The sequence below is a fragment of the Amblyomma mixtum genome, chromosome 4, assembly GCF_055824585.1.
Source record: "Amblyomma mixtum isolate Tamu chromosome 4, ASM5582458v1, whole genome shotgun sequence".
NCBI lineage: Eukaryota > Metazoa > Arthropoda > Arachnida > Ixodida > Ixodidae > Amblyomma > Amblyomma mixtum.
This window is the reverse complement of record NC_143015.1, coordinates 153,813,489-153,841,262: the sequence shown is the minus strand read 5'-3', so window position 1 is coordinate 153,841,262 and position 27,774 is coordinate 153,813,489. Positions and strand designations below refer to the sequence as shown.

The window sequence follows — 27,774 nt, the reverse complement described above, 5'->3', positions numbered from 1 at the left end:
TTGTTTGGGAATCTCACCCTTCTCCCAGCATTCTTGCATGAAATTGGTCAGCGCCGTTATAGATTTGTCATCTAGGTTTCTAAGCATTTTGTTGGTTACACCATCGGGTCCGGGGGCTGATTTGGTTTTCAGTTTTAGTATTTCTGCTCGAACCTCGAATTCGTGAATAGGGGCGTCTAGTTCGCTGTTGGATTTACCCTCATAGCGCGGTAAGGAAGTTTTGGTGCGGAGCCTATATATCGACAACGAATTGCATCGAGGAGTTCCTGCTCCGAACCTTCAAATTTATAACCTAATTTCTGTAAATTTTGTCGCTGTGTTAATTTACTACCTTCTGGATCGAGGAGGTGCCGAAGGAGGTTCCATGTTTTGGCGAGGCCGATATTGCCCTCAAGCTGGTCGCACATTGTTTCCCAGTTCTGACCGCAGAGTCTAAGTGCATATGCCTCAATCTCTTTGTTGTGGCGCGCTAGGCGTCTTCTGAGATTGCGATTCCACTTTTGTCTCTTTAATCGCTTTTCCATACTAGCTTTGGCCTCCCACATATGAAGAAGGCGGCTGTCTAGTACTTCAAGTTCCGCGTTGTCGTCGAGCGTTTTAGTCGCATTCTTAGCATCCCTGCGGAGTTCCTCCGCCCATTGTTCTATGTTTGTGATTTCTGCCTTTCTCCCGTCCTGGTTACGAGCGTCGCGGAAAGCGTCCCATTCGATAATATGCGGGGAGCGCGTTTGGCGCTTGGCATAAACCACGGGGTGTGTGCAGTGGTGTCGCATAAAAACGCTGACTAGGGTGCCTCGATTCAAGGTTCTGTTCACGATGGATCAAGCCACCCGCTGCTGACCCGTCTCAAAGGGTACGTGGGGCACTTTGATCTTACTAAATTGCGATGAGGCGAAAGCCATTTCCGCCTCTGCTGCTGCCCCTGTTACTGTGGTGATGACGTCATAGCTGACGGCACGCGCATGCGCCGGCAGGTGCCAGGATGGAGTCGGAGCGGTGGTCAGCGCTCCATATATATATTCTGGTGATGACGTCATAGGTACCGTCACGTGCATGCGCAGTAAATTTTTGATTACGACATAGTACGCCATCTGATGATGTCATCAGTTTTATTTATTTATTTTAATTATTTATTTATTGATACTGTTAGCCCTTTTTGGGCCGATACAGGGTGGGAATTCAATGACTTTTTTATACAACACAAATTGATTGATTATTTTTGATTGATTATTGATTATTTTTATTAATTTCTTAAAAATTCTTATTAATTTCGTGTTGTGACATACTACGCATTTTCGTTGACGTCATCAATTTTATTAATTATTTTCATTAAACTATTATGATTACTTTGATTAATTAATTCTAATTAATTTCGTGTTACTCCAAACTACGTCATGTTAATGGCGACATCAGTTTTTACTTGGCAGTTAAGGTGCAACAATTTCGTGTTACGACATACTATGCCATGTTGATGACGTCATCGGTTTGATTGACAGCTAGGGTGGGACAACAGCGGACGCACACGCGGGCGAGTCATGAACCTATAAAGGCTTTTGCCTTAAAACGGTTCGTTGTCGTCATCCAACCCACAGCGCTGTTACCTCTGGGTGTAAAATACATGATGAAAGTAAATGGTCAATAAACCCTCTACTTTCATCACGTATTTTACACCCAGAGGTAACAGCGCTGTGGGTTGGATGTCGACAACGAACCGTTTTAAGGCAAAAGCCTTTATGGGGCTTGATGAAAGTAAAGGGTCAATAAACCCTCGCCGCCGCGGTGGCTCAGTGGTTATGGTGCTCGGCTGCTGACCCAAAAGACGCGGGTTCGATTCCGGCCGCGGCGGCTGGAATTTCTTTGGATGAGAAATTCTAGAGGCCCGTGTACTGTGCGATGTCAGTGCACGTTAAAGAACCCCAGGTGGTCAAAATTTCCGGAGCCCTCCACTACGGCGTCTCTCATAGCCTTAGTCGCTTTGGGACGTTAAACCCCATAAACCAAACCAACAAACCCTCCTTTTAATCCGATTCCTTCGTCGTCACCTCATTTTACAGCGGTTCTGAAAGGGGATATAATAATGTTGCGGTACGCCTGGGATGTTAAAGCACGCCGCTTCACGAATATTGTCCAGCAAGAATTCTTTTAATGCGTTTTGTAGAAGCTCGAGTTACCTGAAGTCAAAATTGTGAATTTCAGCGTCTTCGCGCCTTTCCCTCTCCCCCTCGTCACATTTTAACGCGATAGCGTTAAGGGTCCCGTGTCGCAGAAAAGCCGGTGTCGTCGTCGTCGGCGTTGGCCGTGAGCGAAAAATCCCAGAAACATTAATACATAGAACCGAGTAGGAAATTGGTCGAGCTGGGGAATCGAACCAGGGCCTCCGGAGTGCGAGACGAGCACGATAACCACTCCGCCACGCCAGCACTTTTTTATTTATTGCCTGGCTTTGGCTCATAAAATTTAACCAAAAAACACTCAACAAACAACACACAAACTCTAGGTACATACGACACTGTCGTGGTCAGTCAGCACGAGTCTGGCTTCGTCAGATTAAAATTCCTGTAACATACACAACGGCTCTAGTATTGAGATCCACTCGGGGAGGCTCCGCAGCGGCTTTCGGGATGGCAAGAAACCAGTCTATTCTTTCCCGAACGTGAATTCGGGCAGGTCGTGCATCTGTATCACAATGATAGCCCAGCTGCCATTCTTGAGCGCCATATACAGTGGAGGCCCAAGAGCATTACGAGATCAAATGGGTACCCCATCCTCATTATCAGTATTTAACGAATTCCCTGCGCGTCAAGTGGTAGCTCTTTGCCACGCTAGCTCGGTGATTTGTAGTGAACAAAGGCGCGTCTAGTGAATACGGTGTTGTCTTAGAAGGGTGCTTTAGACATGTACTGTGGCGTATATTAGTAATTATGAGCATGAAATTACAGAAGTTGGAGTACTTTTCCGCTACTTTTCCACTTCGCTTGGCGCGCACGTAGCGCCATCAGGCGGCGCCCACTAAAACCACTCCCTCGTCCTCCTCCTCCTCGCATTGTACGCCACTGCCCCAACAGATAACGCGTGATGGCAGCGCCTCCCGCTCTTCTCGTCCGGGCGCAGTGAGGCCGTGCGGGGACGCAAGAATCACGCGGTGTGCGGCGAACAACGCAGCGCACATCCAAGGCGCTTTCACCACGAAGCTTGCGGCTTGCTGCCCGTTCGGTCGGCGCGGAAGCTGTGCTGGCGTTCGTGGCATCGGGTTTGTTGAGAGGCCTCCTAGACTCCGAGCGATTTGTCTAAAGGGAATTAGCTGTCCTTCGAGGGAGACATTGAGGGACCCTTCCTTGTGTTTCCCTTTGTGGACTCGCAGGAGTTCTGATTTTTCGGTGGAGCAGGCGAGGCCTCGTGCACTGACATATTCTTCCACGCAGGTAGCCGCTGCTTGCAGTCGTTCTTCTTTCTGGCCGAGCGACCCAGTGGTAACCCAGACCGTGACGTCGTCAGCGTATATTGCGTGCTGTATGCCTTCGATCTTCTCGAGTTGTCTCGCGAGGCCGATCATGGCCACGTTGAAAAGTAGTGGCGAGATGACGGACCCTTGAGGTGTGCCTTTGTTGGGGGTCGAAAATTTAGCGCTGCGAAGGTCTCCGAGCCCAACCGTTGCAGTGCGGCTGGAGAGAAAGGCCTTCACGTAGCTGTGAATCTTCTCGCCGCAGTGGAGGTTGTCAAGTCCTTCCATTACAGCCGTGTGGCTAACGTTGTCAAAGGCTCCTTTGATGTCGAGACAAGATACGAACGAGACAAGATACGAGTCTTGGGAATGTGGCTGCAGAGCAACCAGCGATGCGGCCATACGCTCGGCCTTCTCAAGCAATCGGCCACTCAGGTCGCCAGAATGATCACGCGCGTGTCGCAGAAGCGGAGCGGCATGCGAGAGGGGGATACCCTGCGCCTGGTTCAGAGCCTGGTGGTCAGTCGCGTGGGTTACGCCCTCCCGTACTTCAACCTCAACAAAGGAGAAGTGGATAGTGCAGATACCATACTCCGCAAAGCTTACAAGACAGCCCTGGATCTACCCATGAACACCTCCAACGAAAAACTACTGGCTCTTGGAATTCACAACACCTTCGAAGAGATCAAAGAAGCCCAACTGGTCACGCAGTTAGCTAGGCTCCAGCAGACTCCTACGGGGCGCTCGCTCCTTAGGCGACTGGGGCTAGGCCACGGTGTAAGATTATTTTAGGTGAGAGAACGGCGCGGAGGCGACGCTTCCCGGGGAGAGGAGAGTTGAGTTCTAGTAAGAAGAGCCCTCGAGAGGTGGCGCGCGAAACTAGCGCCCGCCGCGCCCGCCTCAGCGCCTGCTCTTTTGATCGCGCGCACGTGTGTTTGCGCGTCGATCTGTTTGGTTGTTTAGTGTACAGGTATGCTGCACGACGGGGAAGTGCTTTGTACCTTACTGCAACACAGGCTATAAGTCCTGTAAAGAGAAGTTATCGCTTTTTACGCCGCCGCACGACCAAGCCAGGCTCGACGCATGGAGACGTACGGGCGATCCCTCGCAAAGACCGGGTACTGCAGCGCACGGACCGTGTCTGTGAAAAACATTTCGCTCCTCACTTCATACTGAAAACGTGGTCCGCAGCTATTGATGGCCGCATTCTGATGTCGGGCAACAGGAGAGCGGGAATTGCCAAGGATGCTCTGCCAACTATTTTCGAAGGAGCGCCGAGCTACTTGTCAAAGAAGGTGAGAAGTCCTCGCAAGCAGTCAAGACGGCAGGCTTGTCGTGCAGCTTCCTCCGCGTGTACGCGCAGGACCAGCAGTGGAGGTACCGGACTTCAAACCCTGCCAGCAGCACCATCTGCTCAAAGCGCAGACGGCCAAGTCAACGAGAGCAGCGATGTTGTCGGGGCAAGTGACCTCTGCACTTCATCGCCGTTCGAAGAAATGTTCAACACAGCATCAACTCTCTGTCTTCCGACACCGTCCTGGGCTGTGCATCGCATCGACGCGGAAGAGTTTCGTGATCTCGTGTTCTACGACGCCTCTCTGCTACGCACAAGTGACGGAGCATGTGTGTTTTTTAACAGAAAGTCTGTGCATGTGAAAAGTGACATGGGTTTGCAAGCGTACATATTCGGCAAGCCGGTTGAATGTAGTGCTGTAGGCATAAATAATTTTGCTGTTTCGAAATCTCAAGTTGATGTGCTAAAAACCGTTCACAACTTGCACATTTGCAGTGGAGGACCTAATATGAAGGAGTTTCCTTCTGTGGCTCCTGATTGTGCTTTAGTTGACTGCCAGCGTAAATGGAGGCATAAAAGATGCCCACTGCTGTTACCGGTGGGAGACATATGTCGTGCATGCAGTAGCCTATCGGATACTCTCAGAATCCATGCCGACCGGCAAGCTCTTTTGCAAATAAATGAAATTTATCATGTCAACGCCTTTTTGCCATCCACACAAATGTATGCATTCTTCTCATGAACAACACTATAAACTGTATGTATCTTAACGTAGGAATATTAAAGCATAAAGACAGTATCGAATCTGTAGTTGTCACGGGTTATCACGGTTATCACGGTTTATTAGACATTTTCTGGGCTGAAATGTTGCAACTGTTTCCTGTGAATTCCCTTTACTTTGACGCTATCACCAATTGCGGCGTTATTGCCATGACGGGCCACTCGTGAGCGGTAGAATATAAGCTCGGTGTCGGTGTATAACAGTAGCTACGCTTGACCGCCTACGACGGGTGATTGGGGTAAGCGAAAACATTGCAGACGTTTATTCATGCGATAGCCAGTATCAGAGAAACTACCTAACGCATGCTCCAAAATCGGCCGGACGAACGGGGCCTAGCACCCCCCCCCCCCCCCCCCCCCCCACTCGCTGTTTCGCCTTCGCTGCACATAAAACCGAACGCTAGGGGTTAACATGAAGCTGTTAAGTGATGCTATTTATTTTACTGGACGATTTGCTTTGGCCTCGCAACGATGACGTTGCGAGACCAAGTTGGTTTCTTGTTTACTTGTCGCACCTATTCTTATACCGTGACTTCGCCCACACAGCGACCGGGCACTACCGGGTCTCTACCGGGTCTGAGTTGGTAGCGCCATCTGTTGGAGAGCTGAGAAGCAGAGGTTTGTCGCGAAGCGGAGAGCGGCGGCGTCGTCTCACCTAAAATATTCTTACACCGTGGGCTAGGCCGAACTGCGGAATTCGAGAATCGTACTGCGAGCATACCGGACGCAATTCGCCAGACACTAAAGGTTCGCTCCCTTCCCCGGAACATGGACCCCAACTTGCATGCGGCCCGTAGGGCAGCCCGGGCGAGGTATGTACAACAAAATCTAGCTACAAAATCCACAACGGTATACACGGACGCGGCTCCGTATACAGGAAGCTCACATAACAGCACAGTGGCGGTAGTCATTGATTCGAACTTAAAGGAATTAGCTAGCGCCTCAGTGAGGGATTGCACGGTAACCGAAGGGGAGGAGCTGGCCGTAGCTCTAGCGGCGGTAGCCGGTTATCGAAGCAACATGTCCCTTACCATCCTTACAGATTCGAGAGAAGCGTGCCGTAACTACATGAACGGCCGCATAGGTCGCGCCGCGCTCCGGCTCCTCCAGAGCGCGACCCCACCAAAGGTCACACATAGCATTTACTGGGTGCCAGGACACACCGACATAGCGGGGAACGAACGCGCCGACGAGGTAGCTCGAGGGTATACGAGCCGAGCTTCCTCCCAGTCGGACGATCTACCCGACCGAGTCAGCCCTACGTACTCAGACATTCTGAACTACTATAAGGGGGTACGGATCCGCTATCCGCCGCCTCATCCTGATTTAAATCAACTAAAGGCAGTGTATTGGCGAAGATTGCAGACAGGAACATTCCCAAACCTGCATATCCTTAGCAAGATTTACCCGACGCAATATCGGGACACTTGCCCGTGGTGTGGCAGCAAACCATCGTTGTACCACATCACGTGGGAATGCAGTAAAAACGACAACTTTCGCAAAGACCCGAGTGCAGAACAGTGGGAGAGCCGGCTCTCCAGCGGCGATCTGGGTTGCCAACAAGGTCTGATCCAGCACGCCCAACGAGCAGCGAAGCTCAGCGGAGCCCTGGAATAGGGCCACCGACCCTGTCAGAAGAAGGAAGATGGACCTCTTCTTTCTCGTCTGCTACTAGCACCTTTCTAGAGCAATAAAAGTCTTTCCTACCTACCTACCTTGTCTAAAGGGCAATGCGTCGCGCCGAACGGGCGATGACGTTCCGCAGACTCTCTGGCAGGCTGCGACATGCTGTCGCGTTCCACTCTTAAAAGCGATGCTTAAGCGCCCTACAACCTTTTGCACGCTGGAAGGTCGGCGCTCCTCCGCTGGTACGCCCTAATGCCGGCCCCACATCCGGGAGCGGAGCGTTCTGACCCGCATGAGCTACGCGGCTTATTGGCCGCAGCCATGGTAGCTGCCTATCTTCTGAAAGAATCGAACCAAAAAATTCAAGGGGCACTTTGACTGTCTAAAGTGCGTAGAGGCGAAAGCGTTTTCCGCACCACTTTGCCTATGTGACACTGGTGACGTCGCCACTGGATGACGTCACACATAATTGATGACGAAGTAATGACAAATTACTAATCAATGACTAATTACTGATTCATCACTCAGCACTAACTGACTGCTAATTAATGGCGCTTAAGCTTTTCCTTTGGGAGTGGAACGCGACAGCGTGTTGTAGCGCTGCCAGGCAGTCCACGGAACGCCACCATCCGTTCGGCGCGATGCCTTACCCTTCGAACGCAACGCTTTTTGAGGAAAGGAAATGGCGCTGTAATTCTCAGTTATCCCGGTGGACACCTTAACCGCACCGTACAGGAAGGGAGGAAGTGGCAGTGAAAGAAGCAAGAGGGGCCGTAATGAAGAAACTGAAAATCGTATTTGAGGAAAGGAAAGGAAATTACGCAGTAACTGTCTCATATCTCGGTGGACACCCGTCAAAACGCGGACACATCTGTCGACGCGGCTGCCGACACGGACGCAGACACGGCTGCCGATACGGATTGCTAACGACAGCATGAGGCATTAAAAGCTACCTCTCAACTTGCATACGCAGGTGCGACTGACAGAAAAGGGTGCGAGCATGAATAAGTCGCCGGGCTCGTCAACTTTAGCGCGTGATTGTGGGTCCTCTGCTGCCTGTAGAAGTGTAATATTTGACTCAGGTTTTCATAACAACACAGTGCTGTGATTGAACGTGTAGATGTGCTCTCCGCGGAAGGTGTTCCAGAGCCCCTTTAAGTCGCGATGAACAGCACGACTTAATTTTTCGAACAGAACTTGTCAAGTGTTTACAAGAAATAAACGTTCCAGGTAATAAAAGAACAGGGGCAGCCCCATTGGTAAGGAGATCAAGAACTACCGGACCAATCCTGTGTGAACACGAAGGCGAGTCCGCGCTTGATCGGTCTTGGTTTGATCATCGCCTCCACAAGATTAACGCCAGCGTCCTTGAATGGTCAGCGTTCTGCCCTCATCCTCGTCTCTCTCTTCATGGGCTGTGGCGTCGGCTTTCCAGACCACAGGCGGACGCTTCGCTCAAGGGTAAGCGTTTGTGCCCGCTACGTGGCGCTCTGTCTACACCATCATGTCGAATTTTTAGAGAGATTGTGCGAGTCCCAGGGCTTTACTTACTTAAGGCCGTTTTGAACGTACAGCGTGGACAGAAGCACTGAATCTTTCCGTGCTAGCACTGGCTTTGCGTTGTACCGCTCAACGAACAAAGAAAACGGGTTTTTCGACAACTTAGCACACTTCTACAAAGCACGCGCAGCGCCGATCTTCATGGCTTCCCCACGCTAGGCACCGTCAGTTGAAAAGTCGGAGGACACTCAAGCTTACGCGACAGCGTGTCGCAGCCTGCCGGGGAGTCTGCGGAACGCCATCGACCGTTCGGCGCGACGCCTAGCCCGTTGGACAAGTCGCTCGGGGCATCTATGAGGCCTCACAACAAACCCGATGCTACGAACGCCAGCATAGCTTCCGCGCCGACCGAACGGGCAGCAAGCCGCAAGCATCGTGGTGAACGCGCCTTGGATGTGAGCTGCTTTGCGTTCCTGCGTCCCCGCGCAGCCCCACTGCGGCCGAACGAGACGAGCGGGAAGCGCTTAGGAGGCGCTGCCGTCGCGCTCTATCCATAGCTCTATCTGTTGGGGCAGTGGCGTACATTGCGAGGAGGAGGTGTTAGTGGGCGCCGTCTGATGGCGCTACGAGCGCGTCAAGCGAGGAGGGAATTTTTATTGCGAGAGCAATACTACGCTCATGAACTGCCTTTCGCGTAGCGGCGGCCGGTAGCCACGTTTGATCTTTAGAATGGCCTCTGACGTCATGCTATAGTAGGATACAACTTAAAAAACAGCAGTTGCTAACACTGGGCCGTGGTGCGCGGCGTCCTGTATTACTACGCTGGCCAATCGCAACTGTAAACGAAATCAGCTTTTAATGTTCACTACATTAAACAATCCATGTATAAAAATTCTAGAGCTCGTAATTTTTTTTCTTGTGATAACTTGTTTACTTAACAAGAATCGTTAAACCAGCGGACTACTTTTTCGTCGTGGAGGAATTCTGTGCGCGGAGGCTGAACGTGGGCGGAGCTTCACTGCAGACTTACGTTGTATATAGATGGGCTACCAAGTCGAGTCGTCGCGCAGCGGCGGCTGGTAGCCACGTGTGACATATAGAATGACTTCTGACGTCATGCCATGCCTAGTGACGTCATAGCGTGACGTCATACAATGGTGAAAGATGTGCTACCAAGTCGAGTCGTCGCGCAACGGCAGCCTGTAGCCACGCGTGACCTGTAGACGCATAGAGTTTCTTACTATTACCTAGAGGGAAAGCTGGCGGCGCTGCCCTTCAGCCACCATGGACGCCCAAAGCATCATGGGGCGGTGAGCTACTTGTTGCGGCACAGTCGTAATTTTTCGGAAATATGGAGTGGCACTACTAAGATGTTTCATTCCGAAAACTCTGTTCGTGTGTGCGCAGACGACTTTCGCGCGAACGCAGTGTGCAAAAGCCATAGTAATGAAAACGCAACAGCACACGACGCCAATAAAAGGTTTCACTTTTCTGAAATGCCACTAAAAACCTCTTAAAGTGTTTAAGCAACAACACTTTTTTTGAAACGATATTTACTTTTAAAAGTGTGCCTGTTAATTACGAAATATTAGTTTTTAAGGCGAAAGCCTTTAATGTCTCATCGTTGTAAGCAGCAGTTGTCGACAGAGAATGTCACGCTTTTCAGTTGGTCGAAACGGTCGTGACGTCACAGGGCGCCAATTTCAAACGGGGCCAATTGTACTTTGGCTAGTAACCATGCAACCAATTTAAGGGACCATATAGTGATGCTCCAAGTAAGTGGGACTGAGCTTAGTTAATTGCTTAATTACCCAATTAGCCTAATTAACTTCTCTAGTCAGGCCATATAAATAAATAAAACCTCGTAAGAAATTGGTCGAGCTCGGGAATCGAACCCCGGTCTTCGGAGTGCGAGACGAGCGTGCTATCCACTCCGCCATGCCAGCTCGATGGTTTGGAATGAACAAAGGCACGTCTAGCGAATACGGTGTCTTCGCTCACTGCCATCCTCCTCCCTTCCCTTCCGGCGAGGTTTAGGTGTCCACCGAGATATGAGAGAGGAATACATTTCCTTTCCTCAAAAACCAATTTACCGACGAGCGAGGCGTAGAACCGAATGGGCAATGGCGTTCTATGGACTCCCTGGCAGCGTTGCAAGACGCTCTCGCGTTCCACTCTTAGAGGCGAAGCTTAACATCTTAACCACACATCAGTGACCACACTTTAGGTCAAAAAAGTGCACCCCCCCCCCCCCCTGAATTTTGACGGGTGTCCACCGAGATATGTGAGACAGTTAGTGCGTAATTTTCTTTCCTCAAATTTTCATTTTCTTCATCACGGGCCATCTTCGTCTTTCTTCTTTCACTCCCACTTTCTCCGTTCCTCTACGGTGTGGTTCAGGTGTGCACCGAGATGACAGAGATTTACTGCGCCATTTCCTTTCCTCAAAAACCGTTGCGTTGAAACGGCAAGGCATCGCGCCGAACGGGTGGTGGCGTTCCGTGGACTTCCTGGCAGCGTTACAACACGCTGTCGCGTTCCACTCCTAAGGCGAAGCTTAAGCATAAGCTTAATTAGCAGTTAATTAGTATTCAGGCATTAATCAGTAATTAAACATTAATTAGTGATTTGTCATCACTTAGTAATTAGTACTCAATTACATGTGACGCCACCAGTGCCACAGAAGCACTGAAAGTGGTGCGGAAAACGCTTTCGCCTCTACGCACTTTAGACAGTCAAAGTGCCCCCTGAATTTTTGTAGTGTTCATTAATTGGCCAATAGGAGAGCGAGTCGTCTCTTATTTTGGGCAAACTTTGCACTTAAATGCTTTTCTGCTCGTTTGTTGCAATCATTAGACAAGATATTGAATGTTAGGACGTTTGTAGTTATCAAACAGCTTTATTTTTCTATTATTTTTTGGCCAAAAGTTGCAGTTCCGCAACAAGTAGCTCACCGCCCCATGATGCTTTGAGCGCCCATGGTGGCTGAAGTGGTCTCGAGGGGTCGCCATGCAAACTCCCATAGACGGGCTGCCAGCTTTCCCTCTAGGTAATAGTAAGAAACTATGTGTAGACGCGGCGCAGTGCGTTCCTTCTTTAGACGCGGCGCGCCACGTTCCTTCCGTCAGAGGCGCTGCGCTCGCTTTCGCAACCTACCAGGCTTAAACAAGCTAAGCACCCGCCAATTTTTTCGCTCACGGTCAACGCCGCCGACGACGACATCGGCTTTTCTGCGACAAAATTAGTTTTTGACAAAAGGAAATGGCGCAGTATCTATCTCAGATCTCGGTGGACAGCCGAACCACGCTGTAAGGGAAGGGATGAAGGTGGGAGTGAAACAAATGAAGAAAGAAGTGCTGTAGTGGAGGGATCCGGAATAATTTCGACCACCTGGGGATCTTTAAGGTGCACTGACATCTCCCAGCACACGGGCACCTTCGGTTGATCGCCTCCATTGAAACGCGGCCGCTGCGGCCGGGATCGAACCCGGGAACTTAGGCTCAGTAGACGGGCGCTCTAACCACAGAGCCACTGCAGTGGGCTTACTTTCGGCCACATGTGAGTCTAGCGTCCGCTGACATCGCACAGAACGTGGGCGCGTTTTAAGCTTCGCGTTCATCGAATCGCTGCAGCCGCGGTCGAGATTTCATCCCGCGTCCTTAGCTCATCAGGTTTATGGGGATTTAACGTCCCAAAGCGACTCAGGCTACGAGGGACACCGTAGTAAAGGGCTCTGGAAAATTCGACCACCCGGGGTTCTAACGTGCACTGACATATCGCACTGGACACGGGCCTCTGGAATTTCCCCTACATCGAAATTCGACCGCCGCGGCCGGGGTCGAACCCGCGTCTATCGGGTGAGCAGCCGAGCGCTGTAACCGCAGAGCCATCGTGGCGGTTCGTCCTTAGCTCATCAGCCGAACGCCGCAACCACTGAGCCACTGTGACGGGCTGTCCAGTCCATCGCGGCGCGATTCAGGTGTCCGCCGAAAGTGAGACCGTCCTCGCACCTTTCACAGCTAAAGCTGTATTAGCTTTGCATAAGCCGTTTAGGTGGAACAGTGGGAGCCGTAACGCGTTACTCTTTAAAGCGAAAGCTTTACTGACCTAGTCAAGCCAAGGTCATCGGCGCCGCAATTTGACCTTCAAGTGGAGGAGCGGTGGTCTGGCAGCCACGTCACTCGCCGTTTGCTGGAAAAAGAAGTCGACGCCGCTCTCGCGGCATTCGCGTTGTAGAGAGAGAGAGAATAAACTTTATTTGTGGAGTCTTTGAAGAGGAAGGCTCTCTTCTGGCGCAGGCGGGCTACTGTCGTTTGGTGGCCTTGATCTGTTGGATCTCGGCGACCTGGTCAGCTCTCTCTGTGAGCAACTTTTGTTGCCACAGGTCCGAGCTGCGCAGCGCGGTCTCCCACTGCTCCTCTGTAGTTATTGGTTGGTTTGGTTTGGTTTATGGGGTTTAACGTCCCAAAGCGACTAAGGCTATGAGAGACGCCGTAGTGGAGGGCTCCGGAAATTTCGACCACCTGGGGTTCTTTAACGTACACTGACATCGCACAGCACACGGGCCTCTAGAATTTCTCCTCCAAAGAAATTCAACCGCCGCGGCCGGGATCGAACCCGCGTCTTTCAGGTCAGCAGCCGAGCACCATAACCACTGAGCAACCGCGGCGGCACCTGTAGTTATTCCGTTGAAAGGGTTCTTACTGCAGGCCCACATGATGTGGTTGAGGTTAGCATACTCTCCGCAGCTTTTGCATTCTGCAGAGTACATATCCGGATGAATTTTGGCTAGTATTACGGGGTATGGGAATGTGTAGGTCTGGAGCTTCCTGCGAGTGGTTGCTTGCTCTTGCGTGAGCGCGGGGTTGGGAGGGGGATATTCCATTCTGCTCCTTTGATAAAAAGTCGTTATTTCGCTAAAGGTGAGTAGATGGTCCCTAGCTGAGCTGACCCCGTGGTTTGGGAACGCACTTCCTGCCCGGATTGTTCTCGCCACGGACGGAGCGAATCGACCGGAGCCGTCGACGTCGTCGGAACGATTTCAATAACCCACGCTTAGCTGAGCTAAACTGCAACCATTTCTGAGGTTGAGCGTTAAATGAGACAGTTACCGCGCCGATTTTTTTTTTATCGAAAGCTTAGCCTAGCGGTGCCGATGAGAGTGGGTGCTCGCAGACGTCAGGCCGAGTCTGGTCGTCCGGCCGACATTGCCAACCTTGCGAGAGATTCAGCAATAGATAGGGAGCACAAATAAAGCAAAGCTTACATATAGCCGGATACAGCTTAAGCCTGCAATGAAGCCCCTCCCACATTCAGCCTCCGCGTACAAAATTCCTCCACGACGGAAAAGTAGTACGCTGCTTAAACGTTTCTTGTTACCTAAACAAGCTTATCACAAGAAAAAAATCTCTGCCTCTCCCGTAACCGAGAGTAGAGTAAGCATGAAATGTTTACGGGCCTAATGTCATCTCGGTGGACACCCGAACCGCACCGTAATGGAAGGGAGGAACGCCACCACCCGTTCGGCGCGATGCCTTGCCCTTTGAACGCAGCGCTTCTCCCCCGGGCCCCTGTGCGTCTGCACGGCTTTGCTTCGATGCGCGAAGCCCCTAAGAGATCACGTATGACAACGAAGTGTATCGTGGCATTTATGTGCTTTTTGCACGCGTTATTAGAAATCGGAAATTATAATTCCGTGCATTATCAAACGCACAGCGACTGATATCTTGATAAACATTGAGAAGGTTTGGAGACCAACCGGCGCTTGCATGCCGGTCGCGTAGGAGGGCTTAGAGAGTCTCGTTAAATCGTACGGTGCCCGGATGTTCTCGTTTCAGTGCCCGGATGACTGGAATTCAGTGCCCGGATGAGTGGATTTCAGTGCCCGGATGATGGCTCTCGGTCTCGGCGTGACGTCACCACACTGCCGACAACGGGGGCTAAAAGCATTTCATGCTTAAAATTGAGCTCTAGAATTCTGATACGTGGATTGTTTGATATAGTCAAACATTACAAAGCTGATTTCGTCCCAGTGTTGGCAACTGCCGTTTTTTTTTTTGTTGTATCCTACTGAGGGGCTTTAGCCGAAACCGATGAAGAGCGGGGGCTTCGAAAGCAAAGGAAAGGCGCATAGCTGGCCCCCAGGGTCAGTGGACACCTCAGTCGCGCTTTAAGCTATGTGGCGGTAGACAGATGTGGCTGCATGCGTTGGCATTGACAACGTTATGGCTGAAACGCGGCACAGGATATAGACCGTCGGCGTTCGTTGTATTCATTGGCATTGGCGTTCACAACGTACTAGATGATTTAGGAAAGAAAGCACGCATAACTGGCTCCCTGGGTTAGTGGGCGCCTCAATCGCGGTTTGACGCACGTAGGGGTGGTGGGAAAGAGATGCGAGCTTGATGCTGACAACGATGATTTTGAGGAGAGGGAGGGAGCATAACCGGCCCCCTGGGTCAGTGCACGCCTCATTCGTGCTTTGAGGTATACATGGGGATCTCAGTGCACGTTAAAGATCCCCAGGTAGTCGAAATCATTCCGGAGACCTCTGCTATGGCACCTCTTTCCTCTTTCACTTCCACCTTTCTCCCTTCCCTTACGGCGCGGTTCAGGTGTCCGCCGAGATATATGTGAGACAGATACTGCGCCATTTCCTTTTTTTCAAAAACCAATTAAGGTACGTGACGGTGGTGTGAGAGAGATGTGGGCTGCATGCGTTAGCGCTGACAACGTTGTGGCAGATACGTTGCACTGCAAAAATAGGCCGCAGCGTGCCTTCACGCTGCTTATGCAACCGTGACTTTCGCTTGCATAACCAGGGTTAGCCGAGCTAAACCGCAGGCATTTTTTATGCGAAGCATATTAACGTAGGTTTCGGGCCTTCGCGCGACGCCCGGCGGTGGCCACCATTGACCTTGAAGTGAGATCACATGATGTGACGTCACGTGATGACGTCACACCGGCTGCAGATGGGGCCTCATATCGCGCCGTCGGACGTCGCCCAGCGGAGGTCTCCACTATATTCTAGGCACTATACCTCCACGCTTCGGTTCGCGCCGTCGCGCGCGACGCGGCGGCGGCGCCACCATCGCTGCATCACGTGTTATGTGACGTCACGCCAGGGATGAAGCGGCGCGCGCCCGCCGTCGCATCAGTCTCTGTGCCCGCAACCGCGCCAGCGTCTTTGCGCCGGGCGTGTATGCGGTCAAGATGCCTCCAAACGCTAAGGAAGATAATAATAGGAATGCAAAACGAATCAGTGGGGAAACAGTTTAGACGTGTTGTGTAGAAATGCTCAAAGACAATACAGAATAAGTGACGTGCAAACCAAGAGTCATGCATTTACGGACCATAAGAGTGTGTTTGTCGGGCTGCAAAGAATAAAGTACGACGATTAACCTAAAACCACGTCTCCGTTACTTAGCCCCATCCACACTGAGGCAGCTGCTTAACATGCTTCGCATCCACTGGGCTTAACCTTGATAAGCCTCCAATTTTTTTCCCTCAAAACTAACCGGTGGTTCTCACTTCCGTCATTCACCGTCTCCCGCTGACTGGAAAGAGTGAAATCACAGAATCGCCTTTCGCCTCTATCGCCGCTGCGGTCAGGTTCGAACCCGGGTACTCCCGCTCAGTAGCTCAGCGCTCTAACCACAGAGCCACCGCGGCGGGCGGAGCCCAATGGCGTTATGTTGCCAAACTAGCAAAAATCAAACTAGTAGGTACATTGAGATAAGATCAAGACCGGCTAGGTGAGTCGACTTCTACCTCCCTTGGTACCTGTGGGTACCGATGAGACCTAGGATATAGAGTGAGTGAAGGTGTTAAATCGCAGACAGCTGGGTTCTCGCTAGTGGATTCATTCCAATGTTGTAAAGGGATTGGGGAGAGTACGGAACCAAGAAGGGCACCGCGTGTGAGTGATTAAAAGGGAAGGGGGGGGGGGGGGGGGGTGCTTTCAAGAATTTTGGAGTAGCTATAGCAGAGAAAAGCACATATATACGAGTAAAGGCGGGGACGCAACTTAAAGGGTCAGTCTACTGAATTTTATCGACCATATTTTCTTCGCGGCAACCGATAGCTCTTTACTCAAATTACCGTTTAGCCAGCTGTTGTGCCAAGGAGTGCGGTAGAACATTTTAAAATAGAATTTATTAACGTGGGAACACATCTGTATGAGATGGTAGTCTCATCTGGCAACCATCTGGATTTCCGCCGCGCGGCGACAAACATGGCGGCGCCCGTCGAAGCCGGACCTCTCGCTTCGGACTGAATTCTCGTTGTTGCTGCCTTTTTCAGTGCGTTCACTGGCCATAAATGGGGCGCCTGTCTTTCGTTTCGTCTCATCTCGCCTGTAAGAAAACATATAGGAGATAAATTTGCTTTAATTTAGTAATTAGAGTGAGAGATTCTGCCGTTCCTAGGCTTAAGTGGAGAGTCGGTTTGTTTACAGCAATGGTTCCCGTCCTGACGACCAGATGGCGCCACTATAGGCTGAGTTTATTTTTGCGTCTCTGCTAGCATACGCTGAACTAAAAGTGGGAATGTGCCTGCGTTTTGCGTACGTGTAACTATAAATATTCATGTAATTTACAGAAAAAGCGAGCGGTACGCCTTCTACAGTTTACTAGAACAAAACGTGCGTTTCTCTGACATTGGGGCATACAAATGGTACGTAGTATATTCACTTATGCTTCTACAAAAAAAGACTACCACTTTCTTGAACAAAATGAACGTTTGGGGTCGCCACCATGCTTTTTTACGCAACTTTTAACGCCGAAATAAAATATAAATTCCTGCCTAAACCGGGCGCAGACCCCTCGTTATTGATGTTATAGGGTGCCAACTACCAGAATATGCCATTATTTATAAACTCATCTCGGTGAGTAGACTGACCCTTTAAAAACCCATTTCTAGCTTTGCTATATAATAATTTGTAGCCCATTAAAAATATTGTAACTGCTTTGCAAATAAATTGTTTCGTTCAACACTGCTTCCTGAAATCAGCAGCTTTTCTTGAAGTGGTGCACTTTAGTTTCTGTGGGCATGTCACTGTGTATACCTCTCTGTTTTGGCTGCGTAATGGTTTTTCCTACTCTGTTTTCTTTCCTGTATTTTTTATTTTGTGCCATGCATATATGCACTGCCGTAGAATTTTTCTTCGTTAATAGCGAATAAAGTTATAACAATCTCCCAGAGTTGTAAATACTTTATTAACGATTTGAATAACCTTAAAAACTGAGAAGAATCTTCAATTGTCTTCTAAATTCGGCATCTAATACGAACACCGAGGGGTAGGCACTTTGATGCACGCTTCAACAACCGCTGAAGTCGTCCGAAATTGTGAGTGGCATACTATTTCAATTGTCATTGTGTCGTGTGTTATTGTAAACACTGATTTGAAGCTTCTGTTCTTTGTACTCGTTTTCTTCTTTGCATGCTTCATCGGGAGACCGTTTCTCTTTTGTATTTCTCTTTTTACAGACATAATGGAGTGGCCCAGTGGCTCTGCCCAGCGCTTGATGCCGCGGTATGGCTCCGAGTTTTCTGGCCGAGCTAGAAGATCCTTATCAGAGCACCTAGATGGCGCAACATCCCAGTCTGTAGGCTCCACCGTCGGTTTACATTTGCCTTGCACAGGAAATGACCACACCGGCTGCCAAATCACGACGCATCTTTCGAAGCTCAACAAGTTCTTCTGGAACGCTCGACTGGAGCTGCGCAAACTGTCCGGCACTCCCGGCAAGCTCGCTCTCGTCAGCATCGACGAGTCGTGCCTGCCGCATCCGAAGAGGAACCAGATACGTCCGGGAGCCTCTCTCGCCTACCGCCTTCTGAAGACCCATCCATGCCTCGCTGCCCTCGACATCAGCACCGGCAGCTTCAAGGGGTCCGAGGCGCTACTCCGCGATGCCCTAAAAGGCAACGCTTCCATCAAGTCTTTGAAGATCCACTTCAGCGGCTACGTGAGGCGCAAGGATTTCTGCTCGGCAATCCCGTCTCTTCCGAATCTGGAACTGCTGGAATGCTTTACAGCTGACGAGTGTCCAGTCGCGTTTTCCGCGGCGATCACGGAGGCTCTCCAGAGGACGCCATCTTTGAGGGCTCTAAGAGTGCCGAAGTTGCGAATGAAAGGCAGCGACGCTAATGATTTTATCGGAGCGTTAACAACAAACTGCTACCTCGAAGAACTCTCGCTGCATGCTTCCATGATTTGCGAAGCTTCTTCGGAATACCGCGCAGAGTTCTCAAGGTACGTAGCCGTCAGCAGGACCTTGACGAAACTCTGCGTTGGAGCCCACAATGAGGGGCGCCAAAACTCGCTGAAGTGGATACTGCAGGGCCTCTTAGAAAACCGAACGGTGACGGATGCTAGCCTCACGGACTTTGTCATAGATCCTGAGAGCGCGGCGCTGATGACCGAGGTGCTCGTTCGGAACCGCGTATTGCGGAGGCTTAACATCACGATTCTCACCTTCGATGCCTGGACAGGTCGGCAGTTAGACGTCGCGAGTACGGCCGACTGCAGTTCCTGGCTCCAGGCGTTGGCAGACAACGTGACCCTAGAAGCGATCACATTACCGCTCGGCATTTTCGAACCAGAGTCTTGGCGGTTGCTGTTCAGGACCCTCGCGGCCAATAACAGCGTCTTGAAGCTAACCATTTCCGGACTATGCAGCGAGCGTTACCTGTGGGAAAAAACCTGCGAAGCTCTCACGGGTAGCGGCGCTGAGGACAATGTTGCCTTCGACACTACCATCTACATCCTGCAGAACAGCGAAATCCTAAGGTGCAGGGGATTCTCGCAGTTCTACGCCTTTCCATGCCGCGACAACTGGGGAGAAGTCGATCGGACATTTGTCCTGCTACCCTCCCTCACCCACATCACGTCCGCCCACCTCGAGATCTGGCTGCCCGACGTGGACGAGACGCTGAGCACGGCCATCGCCTTCTACATCACAGCTACGGCCACACTTAGGAAACTGCACCTCACTGTGTGGCTTCGCAACGTATTTACAGAAACCACCAAAGAATGCTGGCGGCTCATCTCTGACGCTCTCCACCAAAACGCGAGCATTAAGGAGCTGCGGGTCGGGGCCAGGTGCATGGATGACGAGGAGGTCGAGCTTCTGGCGGACGCCGTCAAATGCAGCCGGACCATCCGACGCGTTCACCTGACGGCCGGTGAGCCGCGCATAGCCCTCGCCTTTGTCCGACGCCTCCGCTTCAGCATAGAAGACCACTACAAGCTGATCAGCGTGACCGTGGATGGCTGCGAGCTGAGCGCAGTGCAGCTGGCGATTGACCTGTTTGTCGTCCGTGACGCGGCGCGGCGAAACGCGGACGTTGTTGCCTGGGCTTCCGAATTCGTGATCGGCGCCGTGTATGACAGGTAGGTACGCAGAGTTCGACATGGCAGTGCTGTAAGCAACCGGATAGTAGGCAGATTTCTTTTTAGAGCGAGAGCTCTACTCCTCGGGTAAAACTTCCGATTTCGATGTGGATGAGACAGTGACCATCAAAGCCTCACAAGGTCAAACCGAACTTAACTGCGTGGTGGAATGGCTCAAGCTATGGTAGGATGACTATGTTATCATGACTGTAACCATTGGGTACCTGACCTTGACCACATTTGAGACAGTGGGCACCACATCGACAATGACCTTCAATGCCACATAAAGTCAAACCGAACTTAACTGCATGGTGGTATGGTCCAAGCTATGGTAGTATGACCACGTGTTCATATCACTATGACCATGAGTACCTGATGACCTTTAACCTTGACATTTGATTGGAGACAGTGGAGGTCATGCTTAACAGAGCTTTTGGCTCGTATAACTAGGTTGAGGCCACGTTGAATCCCAGATCATTGGTACTGATCTTGACCTTTGACCTTGACATTCGATCTGTGGCAGTGGAGGCCATGCTTAGCAGAGCTTTGGCTCGTATTACTAGGTTGAAGCCACATTGAACTCTAGACCATTGGTACTGATGTTGACCTTTGACCTTGACATTCGATTTGAGGCAGTGGAGGCCATGCTTAACAGCTTTGGCTCGTATTACTAGGTTGAAGCCACGTTGAACCCCAGACCATTGGTACTGATCTTGACCTTTGACCTTGACATTTGATTTTAGGCAGTGGAGACCATGCTTAACGAAGCTTTGGCTCGTATAACTAGATTGAAGCCCTGTTGAACCCCCGACTGTTTTTTTTTGTCACACTGCCTACCACTGTATGATATGGGATGACAAACTGTAGGTTGAAGCCACGTTGAACCCCAGCCATTTTTTTTTAGTGTTACACTGCCCACCGCTCTATGAAATTGGATGACAAATTGCCGTTTTCACTGATTTTGCTCTAACACTACCACTGACAAGAGTACACTCTGGCGTCCGCACTTCTTCAACTGTTGGAAATTTTTTCTCTATCTTCTCATGTGGACTGTTTGTTCCTCGCAGTCATTGCTGTTAAGATTTTTAACCTAGTTTCATGGACCACCATTTCATCCCCCCACCCCCCAATAAAACATAATTCGGAATTTCTAGACCACGGGCACTGTGTTTAATGCATACTTTGTTGCATCATTTAACGAAAAAGAAATTTCAGGATGTCGTTAGTAATGGCCAAGGACTAAAATCATGTCATGTCATCCGTGACGCCATATACACCATTTTACGAGGAGCGGGCAGGCGAGGGAAAAATACTCTCAAACACGTGCGCTGCGCGACACCCCACTGTTGCCGTCCTCCCCTGGACTGATAATCCGGCGCTCGGAGCAACGTCCGCGGCTGCTTAGCTACCGGTCAAGCGCGTGTTTGCGTCTGTACAACAAAAGCAGCAATGTTGTACGGAAGACCAACGTCTTCTAAACATCACTGTTTTATTGTCGGTTGCGGAAATAGTAGACAAAAGTAGAAAAAAACAAACGCCGCCAGTATGTACGCGCACCATGTTATGCGAAGGTCTCATCACGTCTGCGGAGTCCATTTCTTCACCGCTTTTCCGCCGGTCCCGAGTTGCATTGGCAGTGGACGTAGTTGGTGAACAAAAAATACTTGCGCCAACAAAAAGCTAAACGTTAGAGCAGTTTGTGAACGAAATGCAGACAGAAACAAACGCACTGCCTGTGCCTAATATCGGGCGCGGAACGAAGCGCAGCGCCTGGGTTACCAATCTATAATCTGTGCATAATTTTAAGAGATCAAGTATTTGGACGGCCTTGGCAGAGCTCTTTTTTAATTCAGCAGTACACTATGTGAGGACTTCACATATTTGGCCACAACTTCTTTTCGCCGCCCCACATGATCGTCAATATCGGGAGGGTGTGGGGATCGCCACCTGAAAAAAATAAACATGTCGTTAGTGCAAAAATACTAATTTAATTTGCACAGCATGCCATGAATAGAAGCGGCGACATGAACTTTTACCCAACTGCAAAGTGAGAAAAAATGCAGCCATGGCAACGTAAGATGAAAAAAATACACGGCATGCTCAGGACGGTAAACTCTGCCATGCATTGTAATAAATTATTCGACTGAAATCGCATCGAATGCACTGTAAAAAAAAATCCACACTATGCATAACCGTGCCAGAGATACAACAAACGCAGCGACTTGAGCAGTGCCCCGACCGGACTGGGATTGGAATTCTCAACACAGGTCGGCGATTCTGCCTGTCAGTAATTGGTAATGGCGTTCCATTAGCGTACCAACCTATTAGATCGTGTAATTGCACATTTTATGGCATTTGTGCACCAGTAAGTGCTGGCGGGAGCGGAGAAGGCGAGAATGCGAATCGCTTTCAGTCAACTGGCTTGTACGCTCGTAGTACGAACAGCAAACGGCAGGAGGGGCCGAATTTCAATTTAATAGCGCGTATCTCCGCAAACAAACATTCTAATCATCAGAAGTGGATTCGTTTCGGTCATGTACTCGCTGTTTCCAAAATGTTCAGTTTGTAAACAGAGTTTGTACTCTGTCGTAAGCTCAGCATCTAAACTGTCACACTTGCCATGTCCAAGCAGGCAGCGAAAGCGTTCATGAAAAACTGCGCTCCGCGAAAAACTAGATATTCATTGCCCTCCGCGATCTTGTGTTTCAACACATTTTGCTTCCGTTTTTCTAACATGCAACACCGTGCCACGTTTGCCCTACAGGCAACCGGCGACAAAAAAAGCACGCGTGAACTGCGAGCACCGTGCTGATCGCTTGCTTCCAGTTGGTTATTGCAGGAGCTAATGGCATAGCACACACGAGGATGGACACGAGGCGAACGCCCACCCAAAATTTCTAGGCTTGGCAGGAATAAAATGGGCGAATGACACTTTCAGAGATCGCACGCTGCTTCGTCTGCAGCCCACCGGCTGCAAATTATCAGTCCAAGATGGCGTCGGCGGTAGGCGGCGCTCGAGTAAAACAAACATGGCGGCGCCCAGGTATCGAAACTAAAATCATGTATACAGAAGTTGTGATGGCGATACTGGATTGTGGTGCAACCAGCGGCGACTTGTTCGTATATGACTGGTTACATCATTTGAGCAAGTTTTGGATAGAGTTCGTTTAGTTCATGCGACAGCCGTTGGCTTCTACGTGGTTCTTGTGCATTTTTTGTTTCTAGAAAACGATATATTTGGAGCACTAACTTAATGGCCAAATTATTTCTTGCGCACCATAATCAACAATGCTACGAGCCACAGACAGGATTCACTTCAGTGTTGATCGGGTATCATGGTCCCGAGTAATTTTAGAAAGTGTATACAAAATGCGGGTGCCTTGTGCGCTGTTATCAACAAGCGCAATGCGAACACAGAGACTAGAGAATCTCGATCCCTCATTTGATTGCAAACTAATGCTATGTTGGCCACCGCGGTGGCTCACTGGTTATGGCGCTCGGCTGCCGACCCGAAAGTAGCGGGCTCGTTCCTGGCCGTGGCGGTCGAATTTCGATGTAGGCGAAATGCTAGAGGCCTGTGTACTGTACGCTAAAGAACTACAAACGGTCGAAATTTCCGGAGCCCTTCACTACGGTGTCCCTCATAGGCTGAGTCGCTTTGGGACGTTAAACCCTCATAAACTAAAATAAGCTACATTGTGGCAGACGACAAGGGGTGAGAAATAGTGTCTCGACCCGTACCAAAGTTCTTCTCTTCACAGGTGCTTTGCGGCAAATAAAAGATATTGCACTGCACATACATGTGATCGTCGTAACGCTCGCTTCTCTGGATGTGCATTGTTAAGGTTAGCCTATGCCAATCCAACGGTTGCCATATCCCACATCGCCACAATCAGTCCGCAGAGGAAATATAGCAAGCACACTTATCGTAATGCGAGTTTGAATGGCACGTTTCGAAAGATGCTGTGGCGAAAAATAGCAGTGCTTTTTCTCTTGGGTCTAAGCCTGTTTTCAACGTCAGGGGGCTAGATGAATTCAAAATTGGGGATGCATGGGTCGCGGGATAGCTGCGTTTCTGAGAACGCACGAAACCCTGATGCAGATACAGCGCCCGTGCCTTGGAACGAGTTGCCCGACATCCCGCGCTTCTGGACGAGCTCGCCGAGCAGCTATCGGTGAGCGGCGCCGAGGCCGCTGACATGGTGGGCCGAGGGCTGCGCAGCATCGAGAGCATGGACGACTTCATGCGGCTGGCGGGCGTCGTTAGGGAGCGGGTCCAGTGCCGCGCCGTCCAAGACGGCCGCACTCAACTGGACAGCCTCAACGAGTACTGCTGGAGCGCTGTGAGGCGTCACCTCCATCTCGACGACATTCGGGAGTGACCGGAGGACCTCGGCAAAACTCACGCGTGGTCTTTGCAATCGTCGCGTGAAACAAATGTATTGAAGACAGAGAGAACGCTGCCACAGCAGTAGCTGAAGGTTCTTTGCTTGGTGTCATATGTCATCGTCATCAGCCTGACTACGCCCACTGCAGGGCAAAACCTCTCACATGTCTCTCCAATTAACTCTGTCCTTTGCCAGCTGCGGCCACCATACGTAACCATACCCCCGCACACTTCTCAATCTCATCCATAGAGTTTCTTACTATTACCTAGAGGGAAAGCTGGCAAGCCGTCTATGGGAGTTTGCATAGAGGCCCCTCGTGACCCCTTCAGCCACCATGGGCGCTCAAAGCATCATGGGGCGGTGAGCTACTTGTTGCGGAACTGCAACTTTTGGCCAAAAAATAAAAAAAAATAAAGCTGTTTGATAGCTACAAACGTCCTAACATTCAATATATTGTCTAATGATTGCAACAAACAAGCAGAAAAGCATTTAAGTGCAAAGTTTGCCCAAAATAAGAGACTACTCGCTCTCCTATTGGCAAAGTATTGAACATTATAAAAACTATTATTTCGTGCTCAACAGGCGCGCTCTTAAAAGGAAATACGTTTTTAAAAAAAATTTAGTTGATCAAATACTTCAAAAGGTTTTTAATGGCATTTTAGAAAAGTGAAACCTTTTATTGGCGTTCGGTGTCGTTGCGGTTTCATTACTATGGTTTTTACACACTGCATTCGCGCAAAAGTCGTCTGCGCACACACGAACAGCGTTTTTGGAATGAAACGTCTTAGTAATGACACTCAGTGTTCCTGAAAAATTACGACTGTGCCGCAACAAGTAGCTCACCACCCCATGATGCTTTGCGCGTCCATGGTGGCTGAAGTGCAGCACCGCCAGCTTTCCCTCTAGGTAATAGTAAGAAACTCTATGATCTCATCCACCCACCTAACTTTCTGCTGGCCCCTGCATGGCTTGCCTTCTCTCAGAATCCATTCCGTTACCCTGAAGCAGCTTGCCACACTGCCACCCTCAGTGAACGCTACACTGAAAGAACCCCAGGTGGTCGAAACTTTCGGAACCCTTCACTACGGCGTCCCTCGTAGCATGAGTCGCTTCGGTACGTTAAACACCAACCAGCCAACCAACCGTTACGCCTCTATCGAAACGCGGCTGCCACGGCCACGTTGGAACCCGGAAACCCCGGCTCAGTATAATTATTCGCTTTTTTACTGGGAAGGGCTACTGCGGTGGCTAAGTGGTTAAGGTACTCGGCTGCAGACCCGACAGACGCGGGGTCGATCCCGATTGAGGCGGTCGCATTTCGATGGAGACGAAATGCTAGAGGCCCGTGTACTGTGCGATTTCAGAGAGGAAGAGGAGGAGAAGGAAAGGCAGGGAGGTTAATTAGAACAACAAACCGGTTTGGAACCCTGCGCAGGGGCAAAGGGATGAGGGGACATAAGGGAGTAATAGGAAAATGAAGTCAGTCAGCGTTGGGTAAAGACACAGCCTATCATACATGCCAGAAGTTCTCAAGAAGCCGAGCAGTGCCTGGGAGGCCTTCATCGCAAACGCCTGCCGCAGCCAGTGGTCGAGAACCTTATTTTCCACCAACGGGCGTGGATCTAGATGCTCCAGCGCATAGCAGAGAGACTGACTTTTGCCATTGTGTACAGGACATTCACAAAGAATGTGGGCTGTAGTCTCACCACACCCGCAGATGGTATGGCCTCCGTCAAAAGTATAAAGCCCAAGCGGTACACTTCTAAGCTGTTTAGCGGGGCCCCCTAGAACATCTAACAATCCAAAGCTTCAGAGGATTGAGGACCCAAAGCCATTTATCATGCCGGAGATTAGTCGCTGAGGATGTATAACAAGGCACGCTGAAGGCCTCGCAAGTAAACCCTTTGGGCTGTATACTTTGGATTGGGGTGTACATGCATGGCTGTTATCCATACCGATTACAAACGAGTAATGGTTGGTGAAAGTTACACCAAGTGACACATGGCACAGCAGAGCTGCTTCACATCACAGTAGGCCAGGTGGAAGCCTGAGCTTCGGATCAGGGTTTAGGGGTTTTAAACGTGAATTCGAAAATTGGCCGGGTTTCTACATGGCAGGTGTGATCTCGCATGCAAGTATGCGAAGCCTGCATGCTGCGTCTGCTCTAGAAATGGGGATTGACACACAATCATTGTCGTGGATGACTGCTTGCTATGCTGCTGTGTCCTAGTAGCCATAGGTAGATAACGCCATGCCCTTTTTTGATGGCAGAGTGATGTAGTCCTCTGATTTCCGCGAGTAGTTGTTCATGCACAACGCGGCGAAGAGCAGCTGGTAAGTCTGAAAGGGCTGCTTTGGAATCTGACGATAGACCACTGCTGAGGACTGTGCCGATTGACGTGCTCAAAGGCGACATGAAGAGCGGTTAGTTCTGCACACGTCTAAGAAGTCTGATGAGCTGTCCTGATTTCTGTAGCCCTTGCTGGGATGACCACTGAGCCTGAAGAACTGATAGGGTTCACTGAGCCGTCTGATTAGATGTGCAGCAGGTTTGCATGATGCTTATGGAAATATTCAAGAGTGGCTTGTTTAAGTTCCATCGGCAATAAATCAATCTTCTTCCTGATGCCCGGTATTGAAAGAAGCGCAAGGGGTTTGTGCATGCTCCATAGTTGAGAGGGCCATCTAGAGGAGGCTGTAAACTGTGACGCCGCGATGTGCATCAGTGGTGTTTGTGAATGATATGTGTGGCCTGGTAATAGGACGACTGGCAAGGTGTTGAGAGGGAACCCAGGAGGAGTGTCCGAAATGTGCCTTCAGTGTGTCAAGTGTTGAGTAGGTAGTGATTGGTTTCTGCTGGACGATTTGTACGGCTAAATTTCGGTAGTCCTAGGCAGGTCCGAAGAGCTTGAGCATGAACGCTTTGTAGGCTTCGTATGTGGTGATCTAAATTATCCAGAGCCCTCCACTATGGCTTTTGGACATTAAGCCCCATAAACCAAACTCATGACAAGGATGACTAAAATTCCCCGATGTGTGTAAAAAAAAAATCGTTACGAATTAAGGGAATGCCTTCAGAAAAACAGCGGAGTGTGCAAAGCAGTCGCTGGTCTGTGCCTTGGATGTGCCGCCACGGCGGATGAAATGAAGGTTTATTGATCATTTACTTTCCTTACGTATCCTACATGCACAGGTAAAAGCGTTCTTTGTCTGGATGACAACAATTTTTTTATGATGATAACGCTTGGGTACCCGCCGCTATGGCTCAGCTGTTAAGGCGCTCGTCCACTGAGCCGGAGTTCCTGGGTTTGAACCAGACCGCGGCGATACGCAAAAGGCGCCCATGTGC

The 27,774-nt window shown here is 50.2% G+C and overlaps 2 protein-coding genes across 6 annotated transcripts in view; one reads left to right on the top strand and one right to left on the bottom strand.

The window, feature by feature from the left end:
* The first annotated feature begins 8,055 nt into the window (after nt 1-8,055).
* LOC149348846 (uncharacterized) lies at nt 8,056-24,522 on the top strand. 2 transcript variants are annotated; one of them, XM_089588403.1, is made up of 3 exons: nt 8,056-8,603; nt 18,129-20,037; nt 24,140-24,522. In XM_089588403.1, the coding sequence occupies exons 2-3, from the start codon at nt 18,134-18,136 to the stop codon at nt 24,417-24,419; spliced, it is 2,184 nt and encodes a 727-aa protein (XP_089444529.1). In that variant the 5' UTR covers nt 8,056-8,603; nt 18,129-18,133; the 3' UTR covers nt 24,420-24,522. The 2 variants fall into 2 exon arrangements, with proteins under 2 accessions (XP_089444529.1, XP_089444528.1); XM_089588402.1 differs by lacking the exon at nt 8,056-8,603 and having other exon boundaries at nt 17,556-20,037.
* The window catches only part of ema (C-type lectin domain containing ema), a 93,054-nt gene continuing 87,130 nt past the window's right edge, over nt 21,851-27,774 (bottom strand). For 3 of the 4 annotated variants that reach the window (XM_089588399.1, XM_089588398.1, XM_089588400.1), the window contains one exon: nt 21,852-21,984. In XM_089588399.1, coding sequence (XP_089444525.1) covers nt 21,911-21,984 — 74 coding nt within the window. In that variant the 3' untranslated portion in view covers nt 21,852-21,910. Of the gene's footprint in view, nt 21,985-27,774 lie in introns of all 4 variants that reach the window. The other variant, XM_089588397.1, reaches the window with a different exon arrangement.